The sequence below is a fragment of the Mauremys reevesii genome, linkage group 2, assembly GCF_016161935.1.
Source record: "Mauremys reevesii isolate NIE-2019 linkage group 2, ASM1616193v1, whole genome shotgun sequence".
Taxonomy (NCBI): domain Eukaryota; kingdom Metazoa; phylum Chordata; order Testudines; family Geoemydidae; genus Mauremys; species Mauremys reevesii.
Window position 1 is genome coordinate 270,893,951 of NC_052624.1, and position 18,778 is coordinate 270,912,728.

The 18,778-nt window shown below is 43.1% G+C and overlaps 1 protein-coding gene across 5 annotated transcripts in view; it reads left to right on the top strand.

The window, feature by feature from the left end:
• The window catches only part of EFR3A (EFR3 homolog A), a 148,388-nt gene that overhangs the window by 61,309 nt on the left and 68,301 nt on the right, over positions 1-18,778 (top strand). For all 5 annotated transcript variants that reach the window (XR_005594154.1, XM_039524981.1, XM_039524982.1 and 2 more), the window contains 2 exons: positions 7,205-7,326; positions 11,896-12,045. Coding sequence is in view for 4 of the 5 variants with exons in the window: in XM_039524981.1 (XP_039380915.1) it covers positions 7,205-7,326; positions 11,896-12,045 (272 nt within the window). In the remaining variant the exon portion in view is untranslated. The remainder of the gene's footprint in view (positions 1-7,204; positions 7,327-11,895; positions 12,046-18,778) is intronic.

Sequence of the window (18,778 nt, forward strand, 5' to 3'; positions counted from 1 at the left end):
GCAAGACAGGTGCATCTTTAGTAACAGAGGTCTGTTCAGAAAGTTGCAAGCAGGAACTTTCTTTCCAGACCGCAGGATAACCACTGATGATGTTGAAATGCCAGTCATGATCCTGGGAGACCCAGCCTACCCCTTGCTCCCATGGCTATGAAGCCGTAACCAGCCACCTGGATAGCAGTAAGAAGCGGTTCAACAATAGGCTGAGCAAGTGCAGAATGGTGAGGGACTGTGCCTCTGGACGTTTAAAGGGTCACTGGTGCAGTTTACTTACTATGATAGACCTCAGTGAGAGCAATATCCCCATTGTTATCGCTGCATGCTGTGTGCTGCATTTTATCAATGAGGCAAAGAGAGAAGTTTCCACAGGCCTGGGGCATGGAGGCAGATAGTTTGGCAGCTAATTTTAAGTAATCAGATACCAGGGCAATAAGAGCCCAGCAAAGAGCTCTTCATCTCTGGGAGGCTTTGAAAACGCATTTCAGTAATGAGCCACAGTAATGTGTGCCAGTTATCTGCATTCTGCCTTCCCTTACCATCCCCTCCATTGCATCAATTTTCCTGTACCCAGCCCAAACGCCCATGAGTAAAATAAATGAAGAGCCTTTCTATCTCAAAGTGTTTACTTTTATTGTATACACACAAAGAAACTGAAAGAGCAGAGAAATAAGTTAACCTTGGGCAAACTGGCTGATAAAATTGAGAGGGGAGAAACCAAGTAAGTCAGATTGATGCTACCCATGCTTTTGAAGAACAAAGGTCAAGGATGGGCTCCTTTTGTTCTCTGTATCCTCCCCTAGGGTTGAGTAGAAGGGATACTGAATTTCCCCCTCCCTCCTGTAACGTTTGGGGTAGGGGTTTTTTGAACAGAGTAATGCTTGCAGGCAGTTCTGCAAGGCCTCCAGATGGAGTCTTGCCTCAATATGTTTTTCTTGAAGCTCAGCCAGATATCTCAACATCTTTGATTGGTCCTTCATAATCCACAGCATCTCTTCCTGTGTGGCACGGTCCTGGGATGCTCCCCTGCTCTCCATGTCCACGTCCAGTTTCTCGGAGAGTGAAATCCTCTAGGCTCTGGGCTACGTCTCAGCTGTCCCTGAGGCATTCATTATCTTGTGTGACAAAGTTCTGTCCTTGACTCCGTGGGTTCTGCATTTCCTGATGGATTTTTGCTAGCCTCAGAGGCTCACTGTGACCCTCCATGTAGCCCTTCTCTCTCTAGAGTCAAGGGTCACAGCTTACTGAGCCATTTTCATCATAAGCCAACAACAGAGGTGAGGAGAAGCAATCCTCCCTCACACAGTCTCTGTTGTCTCCCAGTCTCAGTGCTTAATCAGGGAGGGGAAGGGGGAGCCCAGGCCCGCCCTCTACTCCGGGCTCCAGCCCAGGGACCCTAAAATTAGCAGCTATGGTAGCTGACTTTTTGGAAATAGGACGTGTACAATTCCCTGGGCCACTTCCCCAGCAGCCCCCACTCAATATCTCCTTCACCGTTACCTCAGGGCCTCCTTCCTTACACCTGATATGGATTCGTACTGCTTCATTCCTCCAACAGAGCGGCTCCCTCCTATAGCTCCTGACACCTGTGCCTCACTGACTAACTGGGAGGCTTTTAACTAGTTCTAGCCAGCCCTTGATTGGCTTCAGGTGTCTCAATCAATCTAGCTATCTCCACTGCCTTCTAGAAGGATCTTAATTGGCCCCAGGTGTCTTGATTAACCTGGAGCAACTGCCATTTGGTTACCATGGTACCAGGAATTTGTTTAGCCTGGGGCTAACATACCTGTTCCTCACTACTTTACTGTAGCCATCTGGCCTTGCCCCATCACACTTGCTGAACATGTCATCCGGTGTCCTCTTTTTCTGCCTTTTGATCTGTGATAACCTCTCTCCTGGTTTGGAGGATGCACCGTAGGACAAGCTTTCGGCTATAAGGCATGCAAAGCACAAGGCAACTATTGTTAGCTCTACCCTGGTTCTGGTGCAAGGTTGGTATTTAAAAAAAAAACCAAACACTCCCCTTATTACACTCCAGTGCAAGCCAGAACATAATCAGAATCCCTAGCTATTCAATGGGTCGGTTTCCTATTCCAGCCCTATGGCATGGGCGACGAGCCTTGTGCTGCAACTTGTGGGAAATTCACGTTGAGGGCACAAGTGGACAGGTGAACAATGCCCCTTCCCCCTAGCAACATGGATGTTGCTTGAGAACCAGTACTAGTGTTAAGACTCCCAAATTGCTGTCTGTTTCTCAGACGGTTCCATGGGGTAGGGGATAACACAGGAAGCCTTCTTCCCCCCTTTCCTTAATGCTCAAACTGAGTGTTGTGACCCCTCAGGGGTTGCGAGGTTATTACGTGGGGGGGTTGCAAGCTCTCAGCCTCCACCCCCAAATCCCGCTTCGCCTCCAGGATTTATAATAGTGTTAAAAGTGTGTTTTAATTTATAAGGGGGATCGCACTCAGAGGCATCCTGTGTGAAAGGGGTCACCAGTACAAAAGTTTGAGAGCCACTGTCTTAGTAGATGCCAGTCCTTGCCAACCAAAGCAATGGCACATTAGGCAAAGCGTGGTTGGGACCCAGAATTCACCAGGAGAGGGGAGAGATGGCTCACATGCTCCATTGTTTGTGGTATTAGCACTTGTAATGAAAACTTCCCCTGTTTTCTCTAGGTGACCTTATGTGATAGTTTCCTGAGGGTAACAGAGGCAGCAAGGGAACAGATGCTGCAAGCGTCTGGGTACAGACCTGGTCCTTATGCTGCTATGCTGTGTACCAGAATGATGCCAGCAGAGTTAATAGTGGAGTGGTGTAGGAAAGTGTCCTACCGTGGTGGTAGAAATAAGGCAGTCCTCCCCAGAAACCTGCAAAGAATTGCAGGGTACCTTCATGAAAGTTTCGTAGAGATCTCCAGGGAGGATTCCGGGCCATCCCTGTGCACATAAACAGTCTTTCCCGGGGAGCACCATCTGCGTAGCTGGAGCAGCAACTTCGAAACAGATAGCCAATGCACCTCATTTTTTGTTCAGATTAAACATAAAGTATAATAGCATGTAAGCCCTACAGTTTGTTTGGAAATGTATACTCACCAGAGGTGCCTTCACCAGTATCATGCTTGGCCACCATGCTGTCCTGAGACTGGCTGGGCTCTGGGGTTAAAAACAGGTCATGGCTGTCAGGGAGAATAGATCCACCACTCACCTGTCTCCCATCCTCCTCCAGAATGTTCTCCTTGTTGTTGCCTGTGGTGGCCCGGGATTCATATTCCTGGGAGATGTCCACAGTGTGTTTGGGGGAAGAGTCGTGGGGTCACTGCTGAGAATCACGATGTCCAGAGCAGTCACAGCGGAGCATTGTGGGACACCTCCTGTAGGCCATTTAAGTCAAACTACACAAAGCTGTGTCTATGCTACCTCTCTGACCCATCAATATCAAATTAAGTGCTACGCCACTCGAAGAGGTGGAGTAATGAAATCGCTGCTACAGGCGACTTAGGTCAGCGGAAGGGACCTGGTAGTGTAGATGCATACATTATGTCTAGTTAAGGCGGCTTCCATCGACCCAAGTTTGTAGCGTAGACAAGGCCTGAGAGAGAAAGGTCATCCAAATGATATAACCCCCTCTTTTGTTCCCATAGAAGGTGGATCATGCACCACAAAACCAAAAGCCTTTTACAAGAATTGATCTGGACAAATCACTTGAATAGGCTCTGAAGATGTTTGAATGTTTGTGAACATGTTAAAATTAGGTCCTCCTGTTTTCCTCTTTCCTGAACTTCATGGTTCATTACATTGTAGAAGATTGATTTGTCTAAAAAAGCCATTTTGCAGACAACCTAATTAATCACACTACCACATAATTAGCAATGCTGTGAAACAAACAATAGGACAGCAGGTATTTGAAGCCTATTCCTGAAGCCCTTAGAGAGAGGAAAGCTTTAAAAAAATTATAAAGTAGTGTGTCAAGAAAAAACGTTGTTCTGTTGCTTATGTTCTACGACGAGTGTCTGTGGGCTGTTCTCCTTCAGACAAATGAGTGGCAATAGACCTTAGAACATTGGTTTGATTGTTAGTCACTTTCTTACCATGTGACAACCCAGTGTATTCTGTTTCCAGGAAGAACATTTTTGTACAGTATCTCAGGTTTTAGAGCCAGCTTTTTCAGTGATGCTTAGAATATAGTTGTAAGATATCTGCTAAATTTAAACTGGAACTGCAGCTCTCAATGGGTAAAATGATGGCAGTGAGGTTGTTGGATACAGAACTGATGTTGCAGAGGAAACAGAAGAAAGAGATGCAGAGCAGAGGAAGATAATGAATGGTAACAGTTTCATTATATCTCCCTCAAATACAGAGCTCTCACCCTGAATTTAAAAAAAACAAAATATCATGGTAGTGACTGCTGCAGATTCCACATGGCTTTTCCAGTCATATCTGGATGACCTGTTGATACAGGACAGTTCTAAAGTTAAGGGACCACGATGGAAGGGATGCGCTAGATCAGTGTTTCTCAACCTTTTTGATACCAGGTACCAACTTGCTGCCTTCCTAAACTGTGTCAGGGAGATCTCAGGGATTGGTGCCAGTCCATGGACTGGTCGTCGAGAAGGGGGAGGGAGAAGAGATAGCACAGTGGTTTGCACATTGGCCTGCTATAAACCCAGGGTTGTGAGTTCCATCCTTGAGTGGGCCATTTAGGGATCTGGGGCAAAAATCTGTCTGGGGATTGATCCTGCTTTGAGCAGAGTGTTGAACTAGATGACCTCCTGATGTTCCTTCCAACCCTGATATTCTATGATTTTATGAAATACTGCTCTAGACTGTGCTTGGTGATTTGTAAAGAAGTGTCAACTGTATCTTCAAGTTTGGTTCATTTTGGGACTTTGAGATAAGAACATAAGAATGGCCACATTGGGTCAGACTAAAAGTCCATCTAGATGCTAAAAAGATACTAATTTCTTGTCAGAGATACAGTTTGAATTCTTAGATGTGGCATCCAGAGCTTTTTTCTGTGGTCTGAACTGTTCCATTCCTTTTTTTAAACCAATATTTTTGTGTACGCAACGAAATTTGTGGGGATCAGTTATCTCCTGAGGCTTCCTCAGCAACTCTCTAGTGCAGAAGCCATACAAATATCATCTGGATCACATCAATCACATGTTCTTTTGAGTCAAGAACTCTTCATTGTTGTAGAAGATGTTGATTTTTATAGCCAGTGATTGTATAGCAGGGGTTGGCAACCTCTGGCACGCGGCTCACCAGGGTAAGCCCCTGGTGGGCCGGGCCAGTTTGTTTACCTGCCGCATCCGCAGGTTTGGCTGATCGTGGCTCCCACTGGCCGTGGTTTGCCACTCCAGGCCAATGGGGGCGGTGGGAAGCCACGGCCAGCACATCTCTCGGCCCGCACCACTTCCCGCAACCCCCATTGGCCTGGAGCAGCGAACTGTGGCCAGTGGGAGCCGCGAGCGGCCGAACCTGTGGACGCGGCAGGTAAACAAACTGCCCAGGCCTGCCAGGATGCTTACCCTGGCGAGCCGCGTGCCAGAGGTTGCTGACCCCTATTGTACAGCATTGTAAAGGATAAAAATATAATCAACCTTTCTACTCAGTGGGACTACTAATGCATTTGATAGTTTAGTGTTTGAAAGTTGCAGATAACATTAGGTAACATTCAGCATTATCCTGTATCATTTATGGACTTTTTTTACTTTTATAATGTTCAAAGCATTTTGTGCAAACCATGTGGCATTAGGGAAATTCTGCTTAAGTTTGTGAATTTTTGTAAATTGAATGCTGCTTGTTAATTTCTGTTTCAAATGCCGCTGAGCAATAGGAGATGCCATTATTTGGTAGATAGTTTAGATAGACTGTTCAACCTAGCAAGCAGCTTTGTGAGGTTGTTTGATGGGTAGATGCCTTTTTCCCCAAAAAATGTTATGATGCAACACTTTGTTTCAATTTTACATGTTCAGGCACTGCAAGGCATGCTCTATTTCATTCAATTTCACTTAGATCACTTTGAAATAATGCAGCTGCTAATGGAACAGCTTTTGAAAATAAAATGTACTGCAATTTAACCCTTCTTTTGTTTTGTTTTTAATTAGGACAAAACAGTGTTGCTAACTTTCGTGATTTTTTTTTTGTGGTGAATCTTATGACATTTGATATATATTTAAATCTCTACTAGTTGGAATCAAGAGATGGTCTGACAATCTCAGCTTTCATTTTAATTTTTTTTAACCTTCATTGCTACAGAGAAAAGGTTAGAAATTGGAAGCCAGTGCACCCTAAAGCCTCAAACTTAACCAGACTGCAGATAAAAAGAACCCAGCATTTATTACTTTGGCTTAAAACTCATGGCTCTTTTGTATCATGTTTTTTTGGGGCTGAAGACACATTTACATGCTCGAGGCTGGCAATACTGACTTCACAGGGTTGGAGAGGAAGAGTCCTCAAGGATCTCCCATGAATGCTCACTCTTTCAAAGGAAATATTTGTGACCTGTCCTTCCTCTAACTGGTGAGGGTTAAAGCAGTTCCTTCTACAGCCTGCCAGTGTTGCTCCGTGTGACCCAAAGTAAATCACCTGCAGCAACAAGAGGTCACTCCTTCCCCCTCCACCTCCAGGCTCTGATTTCATGGCCTACACAATGCCTTTGGCCTCTGCTGGCCTGGAGAACCAGTTTTGTTCACAAGCCTATCGCTTTTGTATAGCTTATTGACCTACCATTAGATTGCAAGGCCAGGTGTCTTGGTCTTCACAGATTTTATAAGATGATGAAAAATTACATCAGAACACTTTTAAAAAAAATCCATTAGCTAAGCACATGAATCCAAAATAAGAAAAAAATCACTTAGGGTCTATAGTTTTCTGAGTTGGGCTGATATTTTTCTGGAGCATATTATGGCAAGGCCTATTTACTCCCCTCTTTCTCCCCCCGCATGTTTCCTTTTTGTTTTACTAGATTAACCAAATAAATCAGGATAAATTATTAATTCTGCTCTTATTGTGCAGATATTCTACACTGCATTGCAACATGAGGATTCTTTTTTCTGTTCAGTTTTTAAATATTCAACTTTGTAAACATTAAACAGACACTTTTGAAAGTTCTGGAGTTAAAAACTAAAAAGCCTTCTAGGTCTCTTTTTGGAAACTTTTGCTACAAAGAATTTTCTAACCCTGCTTTTTTTTTCCCTTTTGTCCCCTAGTTTGTCAAATTTGCCAACATTGAGGAAGACACCCCTTCATATCACAGACGCTATGACTTTTTTGTTTCTCGATTTAGTGCCATGTGTCATTCCTGTCACAGTGATCCAGAAACACGAACTGAGTAAGTACCAGTTTATATTGTATTGCTATGTACTCTGTTCAAAACTAAAGCAGAAGAGAAGTACAATAGTTATAACATTTGGTGATCATTCAAGGAACGAACATTACAACCTGTGCATTATTTCAGGAAAATACGCCTCGTACTGCAAATCGTACTCAGTTAAAACTCCCAGTGTAGTTAAGCTTTACCTGAAAAAGGGCTGCAAGATTGCACCAAATATATTAAGGGACATAGGGCCAAGACTCCAACCATATGAGTAGTCAGACATCACAATTGAAGTATTGATTAATTGATACCTCAGTCAGGAGGCCGGGGGACACCTGCTGCTTCTAAGGGGATCCCTGCTGCTACTCTAGACTGCATGCTGCTGCCTCTGCTTCTCTGGAAGGGAATTGGGTAGACCTCTGCCACTGCATTTCCAAGAGGGAGGTGAAGCTGTTTGAGGAATGGAGGAGGGGAAGGGAAAATATTGTGGTTCTCCTAGGGCACCAGGTTCCCTTCCAGGCCTGAGTAGTAGGCTTCTAACAAGTCTTCATTTACAAAGGAAATATTTAGTTTGTGTAAGAAATCAAAATCCTTTACTACTACAATAGTGCAAAAATATATTATGGTACAAAATAAACTGTCTAAGCTTAGCTGAATTTTCAGTAGTGAACTTCCAAACAGTTGCCTTTAGTCAGTTTATCTAAAGTATAAACATCATGGTGATGAGTTTTGTATGTTAAAATGTAAATAGATATAGGAATGGATTTGCCAGCTTAACATAACATTTTCTGCTTTGTTTGGTAGGATCACTGTTAGTCCATTTTGTGTAGTGGGAGTGTAAGCTGTGGTTAAGGATGGCATTTTGTATATAAATTAGTGTAATTTAAGGGTCAGCATGTCAATAGTGTAAAAACACTTTAATTAATAAAATGTCAGTATATTGCACCATGGGCTTGTTTTTTAGTATTACATAAACACTATGTTTTTTGGTCTTTAGCTCCCTCTAGTGAACTGTTCTCATTTGTTGTGTAATACATATAAGCATTATTCAAAATACTCAAACATGTTAGAATTTATTAGAACTTTTTTTAATAGAATGATTTATAACTCCACTATATTGTTACCCTTTTTCACACTTTTAGGAGAATGATGTGCTACCAGTGCTGCTGTCTGGGGCTTCCTTGTGCTTTCTCTCTCAGGTTCTCTCTTTGTTTTTTTCACAGATACACAGCCTTCATAAAACAATAGCCAGCTAAGCCTCTTGCCTACGTGTTCCTTTGTTTTGGGTGCTGGTGTGCCTGTTTTGGGGTGGGAGGTCACTGTTGCTTCAGCTACCAGGTTCTATAAGGGAGCATAATGGCCTCTACATTTATTCTGAATGAAAGGTGGGTGTTACACCCACCAGCAAGGTTCATCCTAACCTATAACAATACTGACTTTTCCTGCTTTCATGTATTAGATTGTTCAGCTTGCCTTCAACAATAAAAATCCAAATTGTTGTTAAATATTTATATTAGTCAGCATTGGGTGGAGGCCTACTCTGCTAGGTGTAGTACAAAAGACACTTCCTTTGCTCAGAGTTTATAATGTAAGAAATAATTGAAATATTCATTTGAAAGCTGTATATTTTTATTAAGGAAAGCATACTCACGATGCATCTTCATGGGACAACATGAAACTTCAGTGGTTGCATGGTCATTAAAAATAATTAACACTTAACGGCACTTTTTACTTAGAACTCAAAGTGCTTTACGAGTTATAAAGATTAGCATATGGTCTTAGTTTCCTTATCAATTTGGACAAGGTCATAAAGAATGCTAATCATAGAGATGGGGTTGGAACACAACTCTGGTAATTTCCAATCTTGTTCCTCACACCAACAGGGATGGGGATGGGTCCTGGCCTTAAACTAGAGTGTGTCCTAATACAGTTGTCATAAGACTGCAGGCTTTGACAAATCATCCAGTAGTTCCAAATATCTAGTCTTTTGGGGACAAAACTAAGATGCAGAAGGATTTCAAGGTTAACATACATCTGATATGCTTACAATATTCAGATGTAAATCCAACCCCCTTTTTGGAGTATTGGAAGAGACGACTTCTAGTGGAAGCTGAGCCATTCTCCTGTGCAGGAATTATGCCAGAAGATGGAGGATTCACGTTCCTTCAGCACAACAAAAGCCCCAGCTTCACAGGGGTTTCCTGCACAACAGTGACAGTAAAGATATGAGGGCTGGGCCTATGGTGCTGCTGTACAGATTCACTTGCCTTTTTCCTCCCACATAGTGCTGGAATAAGTAGCTCTTCTCCCGCTGTGATCAGAGTGGAAGTATACCTTCCTTCCGGTGTTCAGGGGCAGGATTTTGGTCTTAAATAATTTGCATTTTTTATGTCTAAGTTTCCTGTCAGCCTGAAGTAATTCTGAATTGATCCAATTCAGTTTACATTATCATTGTGAAAGAGACTTCCCTAAAGGCTAGGATTTTTTTTTTTTTAATGAAAGCTTAAATTCTGCAGAACCCCGCTTTCCAGGACAAGTTTCCTAGTCATGTTGGCAAATGAGCTAGCAAATTTTTCAGGACATTAAACAGACTCGTATAACTCCAATTCTCAAGCTCCAAAGTGATTCTAAGGGTCAGATTGAAAGTGCCTGTCAGTACAGAAATCTTAAACTTGGTTCTCATCACGTCCTTCATAAAAAAAAATAAAATTAGATAATCATAGGAGTTAAAACAAAAGTTGCCATTGGGATGGACAATGAAATCACTCAAGACGAACAAGTCTTCACTATGTAAGTACCTTTTGATAGGGGTGATTATTGGTACAACCATTACATGAGCAAAACTTGATTGTACACCAAAGATATATAACTGAGAATTAAATGAGCATTCTTGATTAAAGTCATGCTACTTTCCTATAAAGAATAATAAACATCTCACTTCCAAAATGTTAATATTATGGATGACACTATGTGACTGAAACTTTTTCTGTGATGGAATATTAAAATGCAGTGCACTTTAACTGTAATTTCTAGACTTCTTAAAATTGGAATTACAAGACTGCACTATACATCCACTAAAGTAATAAACCTGCATTTCTCTAGTTATTTGAAATGCATCCCAATCACTTGCACATGCTGTCTCTACCTCTTATATTAACCATATTAAAGCTATCTTGCATGTACTCCTAGAAACAGGTTTAGTTCCTGGTACCAAATCCTAATTAGACCTACAATAGATTATTCAGACTCTAGCCCCCTTATTTTCCTTTAACTGTGTGTGCCTAGTGAATAAAGTGGCATTTATGAAGTAAAGCTTGGAATATTTTAGTTTAGTTTAGCAACTGTAATGTGACTAACAGTTAGCTTAGAGAAGTAAGAGTCAAGGCCAGTAACCATATTCCTTTGTGCTGAAATTAAGATTTAAAATGGCTTTAAAGGAGTGATAAAATCTTTATTTTAAAAAGTCCAATTATGCTAAACTGTCTCACTTCTTATAACTAGTAGCTTTCTTCATTTCAATGTCTCTTGTCTCAAAATAAGTAAAATAAATAAATAATAAAAATATAGCTATTGGCGCCTCAACATATTTAATATGTATCAGTTCAATGCCACAAATATGAACCTTTTCTGTATAAAGTTGTGTTTTTACATAGTTTCTTCTAAACTACACCTGTATTTATACTTATGGATTAGGAATGTAAGAATGTAACCAGTTAAGCTTGATGCTTATGGGTTTCTGTTAGTGATTAAACTCCATCTGGGATCCTGGTGGGCAGCATAGCGCAGGGCCAGCAGCTGGAATCCCCAGATGCAGGGCTGGCAGCGGAGCCCTGCCTAAAACGTGGGGTTGCTGCAGCACCCCGGCATCCATAGTTCCCCAGTTAAACATTTAACCATGTAATGATAGAATTTTAATCCGTTACATGGGTATTGTTTTTACATGTTATTTACATCCCTATTATGGATACTGTATAAATGGCTGTAATCAATAGGACTAAGTCTTCAGTAAAGGTCCAAGCAGATCAGTTTGTATTTTTTTGCAGTCAGCATTTTTGGTGTTTGGTTGATAAATACAGATGGAAGTGCCCTTTCGTATTTCATGTTTAACTTTTATTCATTGATCAAGATACATGTAACTGTTCTAGCAATTCAGGCTGTCTTCCCTTTTCTGGCTTACTTCTGTGATTTCTAATCATTCTTGTAGATAGCAACCTGCAAAAATCTTGAAAGATTAGCTCCTTCTTTTTTTGTAAGCCATGCACTTGGTGCTTTAAGAGGCAGTCTGTACCGTTGAACAATTTTATATATTTGCAAGTGCGCCTGAAGATCCATATCAGTATAACTTTTAAAGGCCATATATTGTTCTCATGTGTGCATGAGTTGCTTCCATCAATGTCAGTAGGAGCCTTGTGTCCATTTAAAGGCAATATGTATGTCCTTAACAGTTTTAACCAGCTTTCCAATTTAATTCCATTTTAGAGCTGAAATGAAATCCAAACTGCATAACCATGGTGCCTAATAACTAAATAAATCATTAAGTCTTGTGCTACGTTTCCACCTTTTGACATTTCTTTTCTCTCCTAGGATCCGGATTGCTGGAATCAGAGGCATTCAGGGAGTAGTACGTAAAACAGTTAATGATGAGCTCAGAGCAACCATATGGGAGCCTCAGCATATGGACAAGATAGTTCCCTCGCTGCTGTTTAATATGCAGAAGATAGAAGACATTGACAGGTATTATACACTAATTATCACTAATTCTGATTTTTTTTTAAGCAAGATTTAGATAGCTTTTCCTTCCCTTTTAGAGTAGCTCTCATTGTCACTACATACTCTTGTTAAACGTGTATAACTGGTAGCATAGATATGGTTAACTGCTAATCTTTGCCTTGGTAAATTTTTTTCAACAATCAATATTTCAATTGTTCCAGATCCTGTGAGACTGAAAATTGGTTCACAAATTCTTTATCCAGATACCTTTAAGCTTTTTAAAATTAAAAATCACTTGTTTCATGCAGTGTCTGATATAAAAATCAGGAAATACCATTTTTGCCCAACTAAACAAACCTGTTTAAAGTTGAGATTTTTAATAATTTTTAGGTAGTCCTTAAAGCAGTTTCTGAGATTTTTATTTTACGGGAGGAGAAGTGGAAGCAAGATATGGAACTAAGGCACAAATGGCAGTCGAGCACCCAGCTGTTGTTGACTTTCAGTGGCTCTTTGGCATCTAACTGCCACTTTTACTTTTGAAAATCTCTCCAAAGATATTTATGAATGAAATCACTGTAGCTCTTGAGAATATACAACAGTTACTTTTCCAGGGCATTTTTGTATGTACCAGAATGTGTATCAAGGTTGGTTTTTTTTTTTTTGTTCCCCCCCCCCCCTCCCCCCATAATAGTATTGGAGTCATACAATTGCTGATAAATAGTCTTCTGTGGAGCATGTATTACAGGCAAATGTCCATTTGCTAATCCTGTGGAATTGCGATAAGCTAATTCCATTGTGGAGGCATTCTTAAACAAATCTTCCTTTGGTGGCTGAATCTGGCCCTTTTAAGAGCCTGCCTGTTGTTAGCTCCGGTAGACTTTCTACATCTACACAAAGCAGTCATTTCATGCTCTCTCTCGTGCCTTCCTGCTTTGCTTTCCTCAACCTACAGGCCCTTTTGTGTTCTCTCCTGCCTCACTTTTTCTTCCATTTCTGGCTGGCAGCACCTGGCTCTCCTTCAAAGCAGTAGCAATTTCAAGCTAGGCTGGTACCAATGGCTTCACGCTTCAGATCAGTCATTGCCTACCTGCCCATTTTTCTACACGCATCTCTGAGAGTGTCTTCGGAATACAGATTGCCCAGGCCTTTGAGGCACACAGCTGTCTCCATGTGGCTTTTACCCTTGGAAAAGTGGCCTGAACAAAAGCCAGTTGTTCCCAGGACCCTTGTGTTGCTGCTCTGAACGAGAGCAGCCTAGCTAGCCTCCACTGGCCTTGGGATGTCTGTGCTAGAAGAGAGGACTTCTCAAGAGCAAGTAGACAGAGGCACTTCTACATTACCACCTTTCAGGTTCCTCTTAACCTCTACCTGTGCTGAGAAGCAGACAAATGGTTAACTAAATTAGTACTTACTCATTAAAGAAATGGACGCAGAAAGACTCTGACTTAAGTGAGGTTTGGGTTAGGCCTTAAAGGAGGTCATTTCAGATTGACCCTGGGGTAAAATTTATCACTTAGTGAGCAAAGGAAAATAAAAACTGAGACTAACTGCTTATTTGAAAGATAGTATTCTAAAGACACTCAGCAGAAAAAAATGGCTAATGCTTTTCCAAGTGGCAAATAAGTGGCTTTTATACACATGACATAAAAATGGAAAACAGTATTTATCAGTTGTTGACGCTTGGCTTTAAATGCTACAAATAATAATTTCTCGTTTTTTGCTATTGTGACTTTATACATGCAGAGGCAGAAGAGAGGCATCTTGAAGAGTAGGAGTATGAACCATATTGTTCTAGCAGATGGCATCAAAGCATTATGTAGGAAAGACCAGACTTCCAGCCCAGCTGCATAGAGAATGAATAAATACACACTACCATCTTAAGGGAGAATGAAACATTTCTCTTGACCTTGGTTGCTTTTAAGAAACAGTTATGGGCTCTTCTTCAAGTAATGTGCCTGCGCCCTTGGTCTGAGTTTTTTGGTAGCGGTGCCTGTTTGGCCCACACATGCACCCCACACATGCTTGTGCACCTCGCTGAGATAATATGGGACAGCACAGGCAAACTGCCCTCATTTCCTTCTCAACTGCCTTTGGCCTGAGATGAAGCCTCTGTGTGCCTTTTTTCTCTAATACTTCAAAAATTAGTTATCATATAGTTAGTTACCTTGTAGCATTTGCAGTTGTTGTAATAGTTGTTCCTTTTGTATTTTCTTTTTCCTTTAAAAAAAATACTCATAGAGATAATGTAAGAGCTTCGCCTTATAGAGGCTGTTTCATTATTTTACTCTGGAATGCTGGTCTTCAAGAGGTGTCTCTCCTGCCGTGAGGCTATTCCAGTCAGTGGTGGGCATTCCCAGTTCCTCTGCTGTTTGGATGATACTCATATCCCCAGTAAGTGCAAGATCTGCACTTCCTTCAAGGGTAGATCCCAGAAAAAGAGGGAGATCAAGTTAAACTCCTAATGATGGAGCCTGCTTTAGGACCAGCTTCTAATCCCCATGGTGGAGGACTCCCCTCTACATAGACCTCCCAGTACTGCTAGCACCCCATCCACATCAAGGTCTTGGTCACTGGAGACCACTAGAGATGTAGGCAGTACCACAGCATGAAGTATATCTATGGTACTGAAGTCCTCATTGACATTTGCCTCTAGCTAGGAGGAGGTAAGGAGTAAATCTCTAAGAAATCTCAGTCACTGACACACAAGAAGGCACAGAGACCTCAGGGCCCAAGAGGAGTTCCATGCAAGCTCCAAATGATGCCGGCACTGCAAAGGTGGAGAGGAGTCCATTGTTTAGACAAACTTGTAAATGAGTTTGGGTACCTGTACCCACACTGGCAGAGACACTGTTAAGAGTTCAGAACCCATCCCTGAGCAGCACTTGGTACTGATAACATGAAAATCAGTGGTACCAAAGACTGCTTAGCTACCTTTGCTACAGGTGGAATCAGAACCAATTTACTCACATGCCAAGCACTCAGTACCAGCTGCATCAGTACTGAAACCATGTTCCACAGGTTTTCACTCGACTCTTTGATACCATGGATACCACAAGAATTTAGGTACGCAAAGGATCTGATAGTATCTTCAGAGCCGAAGTTTCCTCTGTTAATGAGTGCTGGGGGTTTGTCAGTGACAGGAGTCTCTTGTTCACCAACCTCTCTCTCACCTAGAATAACATACTTGCTCTCGTCTATTTTGCAAGCTGAACAGGTGGCCTCTCCACCCCACCCTTTGGAGTATGTGTGGGGTTCCCTTGTCTATTCTAGGACACAGTGCTCTCCTTCCAACACTGATATGTTAGAGAAGGATAGACTTCAAATGACACCCACGTGGCAGGAAAACAGATGGATGCTTCCACCTATGCTATTTGGGCCCCCTCTGGGGACCTGTGGACGTTCTGTCATCAACAATTTGCAGCAAGGTCTTTGCACCACTGAAGGGAACAGAAAAGGGACCATTCTTCCTCAACCTCTGCTACCACCACTTATGACAGAGGAGGAGACCTTTGAGGAGCAAGAAATAAGGGTGGTTAAGGAGATGACACCTCTTACTAATATTTCCTCCTCACTGCCTGACAAAGCTGTCTTGCTTCCACCACCCTCTTAAGGCAGATGATGATGTTAGGCACTTTCAAGAACTGATTAAGTGAATTGCTTCAGATTCCCTTAGAGTATCAGAGGGGTAGCCGTGTTAGTCTGGTTCTGTAGAAGCAGCAAAGAATCCTGTGGCACCTTATAGACTAACAGACGTTTTGCAGCATGAATATGCTTCAGGTTGTCTGTGGGCGAGGACTGGCCTGCCACCCAAGGCCTGTGAAAGTGTGGGATCATTGTCCAGGATGAGTTGTAGATCCCTGATGATGCGTTGGAGGGGTTTGAGCTGGGGACTGTATGTGTGGGACAATGATCCCACACTTTCACAGGCCTTGGGTGGCAGGCCAGTCCTCGCCCACAGACAACCTGCCAACCTGAAGCATATTCTCACCAGCAACTGCACACCGCACCATAGTAACTCTAGCTCAGGAACCAACCCATGCAACAAACCTCGATGCCAACTCTGCCCACATATCTACACCAGCAACACCATCACAGGACCTAACCAGATCAGCCACACCATCACCGGTTCATTCACCTGCACGTCCACCAATGTAATATATGCCATCATATGCCAGCAATGCCCCTCTGCTATGTACATCGGCCAAACTGGACAGTCTCTAAGGAAAAGGATAAATGGACACAAATCAGATATTAGGAATGGCAATATACAAAAACCTGTAGGAGAACACTTCAACCTCCCTGGCCACACAATAGCAGATTTTAAGGTGGCCATTCTACAGCAAAAAAACTTTAGGACCAGACTTCAAAGAGAAACTGCTGAGCTCCAGTTCATCTGTAAATTTAACACCATCAGCTCAGGACTAAACAAAGACTGTGAATGGCTTGCCAGTTACAGAACCAGTTTCTCCTCCCTTGGTTTTCACACCTCAGCTGCTGGAACAGGGCCTCATCCTCCCTGATTGATCTAACCTCGTTATCTCTAGCCTGCTTCTTGCTTGCTTATATATACACCTGCCCCTGGAAATTTCCACCGCTTGCATCCGAAGAAGTGGGTATTCACCCACGAAAGCTCATGCTGCAAAACGTCTGTTAGTCTATAAGGTGCCACAGGATTTTTTGTTGATTCCCTTAGAGGTGGTTCAGGAGTCCTGCCATAAACTCCTAGATATTTTGCACACCTAGACATCTGTGAATTGTCATTCTGGTCAATAAAGGCTGCTAAGACAGGTCAGCAAACCCCAGCTGCCATAGCACCTACTTGCAAGAGGACAGATAAAAGGTATTATGTCCCTGCCAGGGAATCAGAGTTTTTATTTTCTCATCCAGCTCCAAATAGCGAAGGCTTTTAGTGAACAAGGCAGATAGCATAGCTCAAAGTCCACCCTTTACAGTAAGGATGACAGGAGGTTTGATCTTTTTGGTCTCAAATGCTATGGTTCAGCCACGTTTCAGTTCAAGATAGCAAATTATCAGGCACACATGGTCAAATATGATTATTTAAATTACAACAAACTTAATTCCTTTATTGAGCACCTGCCAGAGGAACATCGTGATCAGTTTAAGGCCATTGTAGACAGCTCCTGGCAAAGATATCGTTCCAGGCGTCCTGGGATGCTGCAGATACTTCAGCACAATCTACACTCGCTGCAGTGGTCAAGAGGAGAGTGTCTTTGCTGCAGCTGTTGGGCTTCCCAAGAGAGGTTGAGAGTACCATCAAAGACCTGCTGCAGCCCCAGGGGCTCAAGCTGTGTGATAGGTGTGGTAAGCCTATGCCCAGAGGGGATCCACATGCCACTTGTCTGAAGTGCCTGGGAGAGGGACATTTGCAAGACAAGTGTTGTATTTGCAGAGGTTTCAAGCCCAGAACTAAAAGTGGGAAAGGCTATCGGCTGAAACGCCTTTTAATGGAGTCTGCTCTCTGGCCTCAACCAGCACAAGAGGCGGCACCAGCCACCTCATTGCACAGCACACTGGCCTCGGTGCAGCACACCTCGGCACCGAGGAAGGACTCTCGTAAGGCGCATCGGCACCACTTCCCAGTGCAGAAGGCCAGCTCGTTGGTGCGACATCGTTCACGATCCCTAAACCGCATAAGAAGAAAAAGGCAGAGGGGGCTGTTCTCATGCCAAAAAGAGCAAACAGGACATCAGTGTGGTGCGTCCCACACCGGGACACCAGAAGTCTGGTCCATTGGTCCCATCACCGTTGACTCTGGCCTTTAGGGGAGGTCCGGTGTTGGTGGACTCCCCAGTCTGAGCGGTGTTGGAGGAGGCCCTTGACCGTCCCTCCACACCAGACACTTTCAAGGCCGCATGGGACTTGATTGCCATGACGGCACAGTGCTCTGCCTCACATTCATTGGTTCAAGTGCAGACGGCGCAAGCCCCAGCTCATCCTGGAGCATTTGGACAAGATAGTTCCCTCGCTGCTTTTTAATATGCAGAAGATAGAAGACATTGACAGGTATTATGCACTAATTATCACTAATTCTGTGGGGGTTTTTTTGTTTTGTTTTTTAAAGCAAGGTTTAGATTCTCTTCCAAGAGTAGATAGCTTTTCCTTCCTAGTTAGAATAGCTCTCATTCCTGGAGTGCCTATACCCGGTACATCTGCTGCACCACTTCAGGCACCATCTGTGGCACCACCTATTCGGCACCGTGGCAAGCCCACCATGATGCAAGGCTGTTATCCATCGCCCCGGTGCCAGGGTCCACCCCTCCCTGGTCAGGCTCGGACTATTCCTCTGAGTCAAAGGCGGAGTTGTTCGTGTCCCGACACAGCCAATACCGCTCAAGATCCTGGCACCGGTCTCGGCACTGTAGAGCGGAGGACCCCTTGGTTACCGATGGTGTCCTGGCCACCCCAGTGGTGGTGCCTGGTACAATGGCCCTTTATGACCTCAGCTTACCTCATGAAACTCACCCCTCCTCCTCTGTGGCAACTCCCCATCAAACCTCAACTGTTGTCTCAGGATGCATGTCAGATGCTTCACCTCAATCTGAACGTTCTTTAACTGCAAGCATAGTTCCTCAATGGTTCTAGGGACTAGAAGTCACTTTTTCATGGGAAGTACAAAATGTACAGGGACACATCTCAAAGAATTCCAGGTACCTCACAGGGTTAGTAACCTCTCCTTTCCCACCAATCAGTGCTGGTTTCCTGAGCCCAGAAATAGCACTGCATGGTGAGAAGCTGC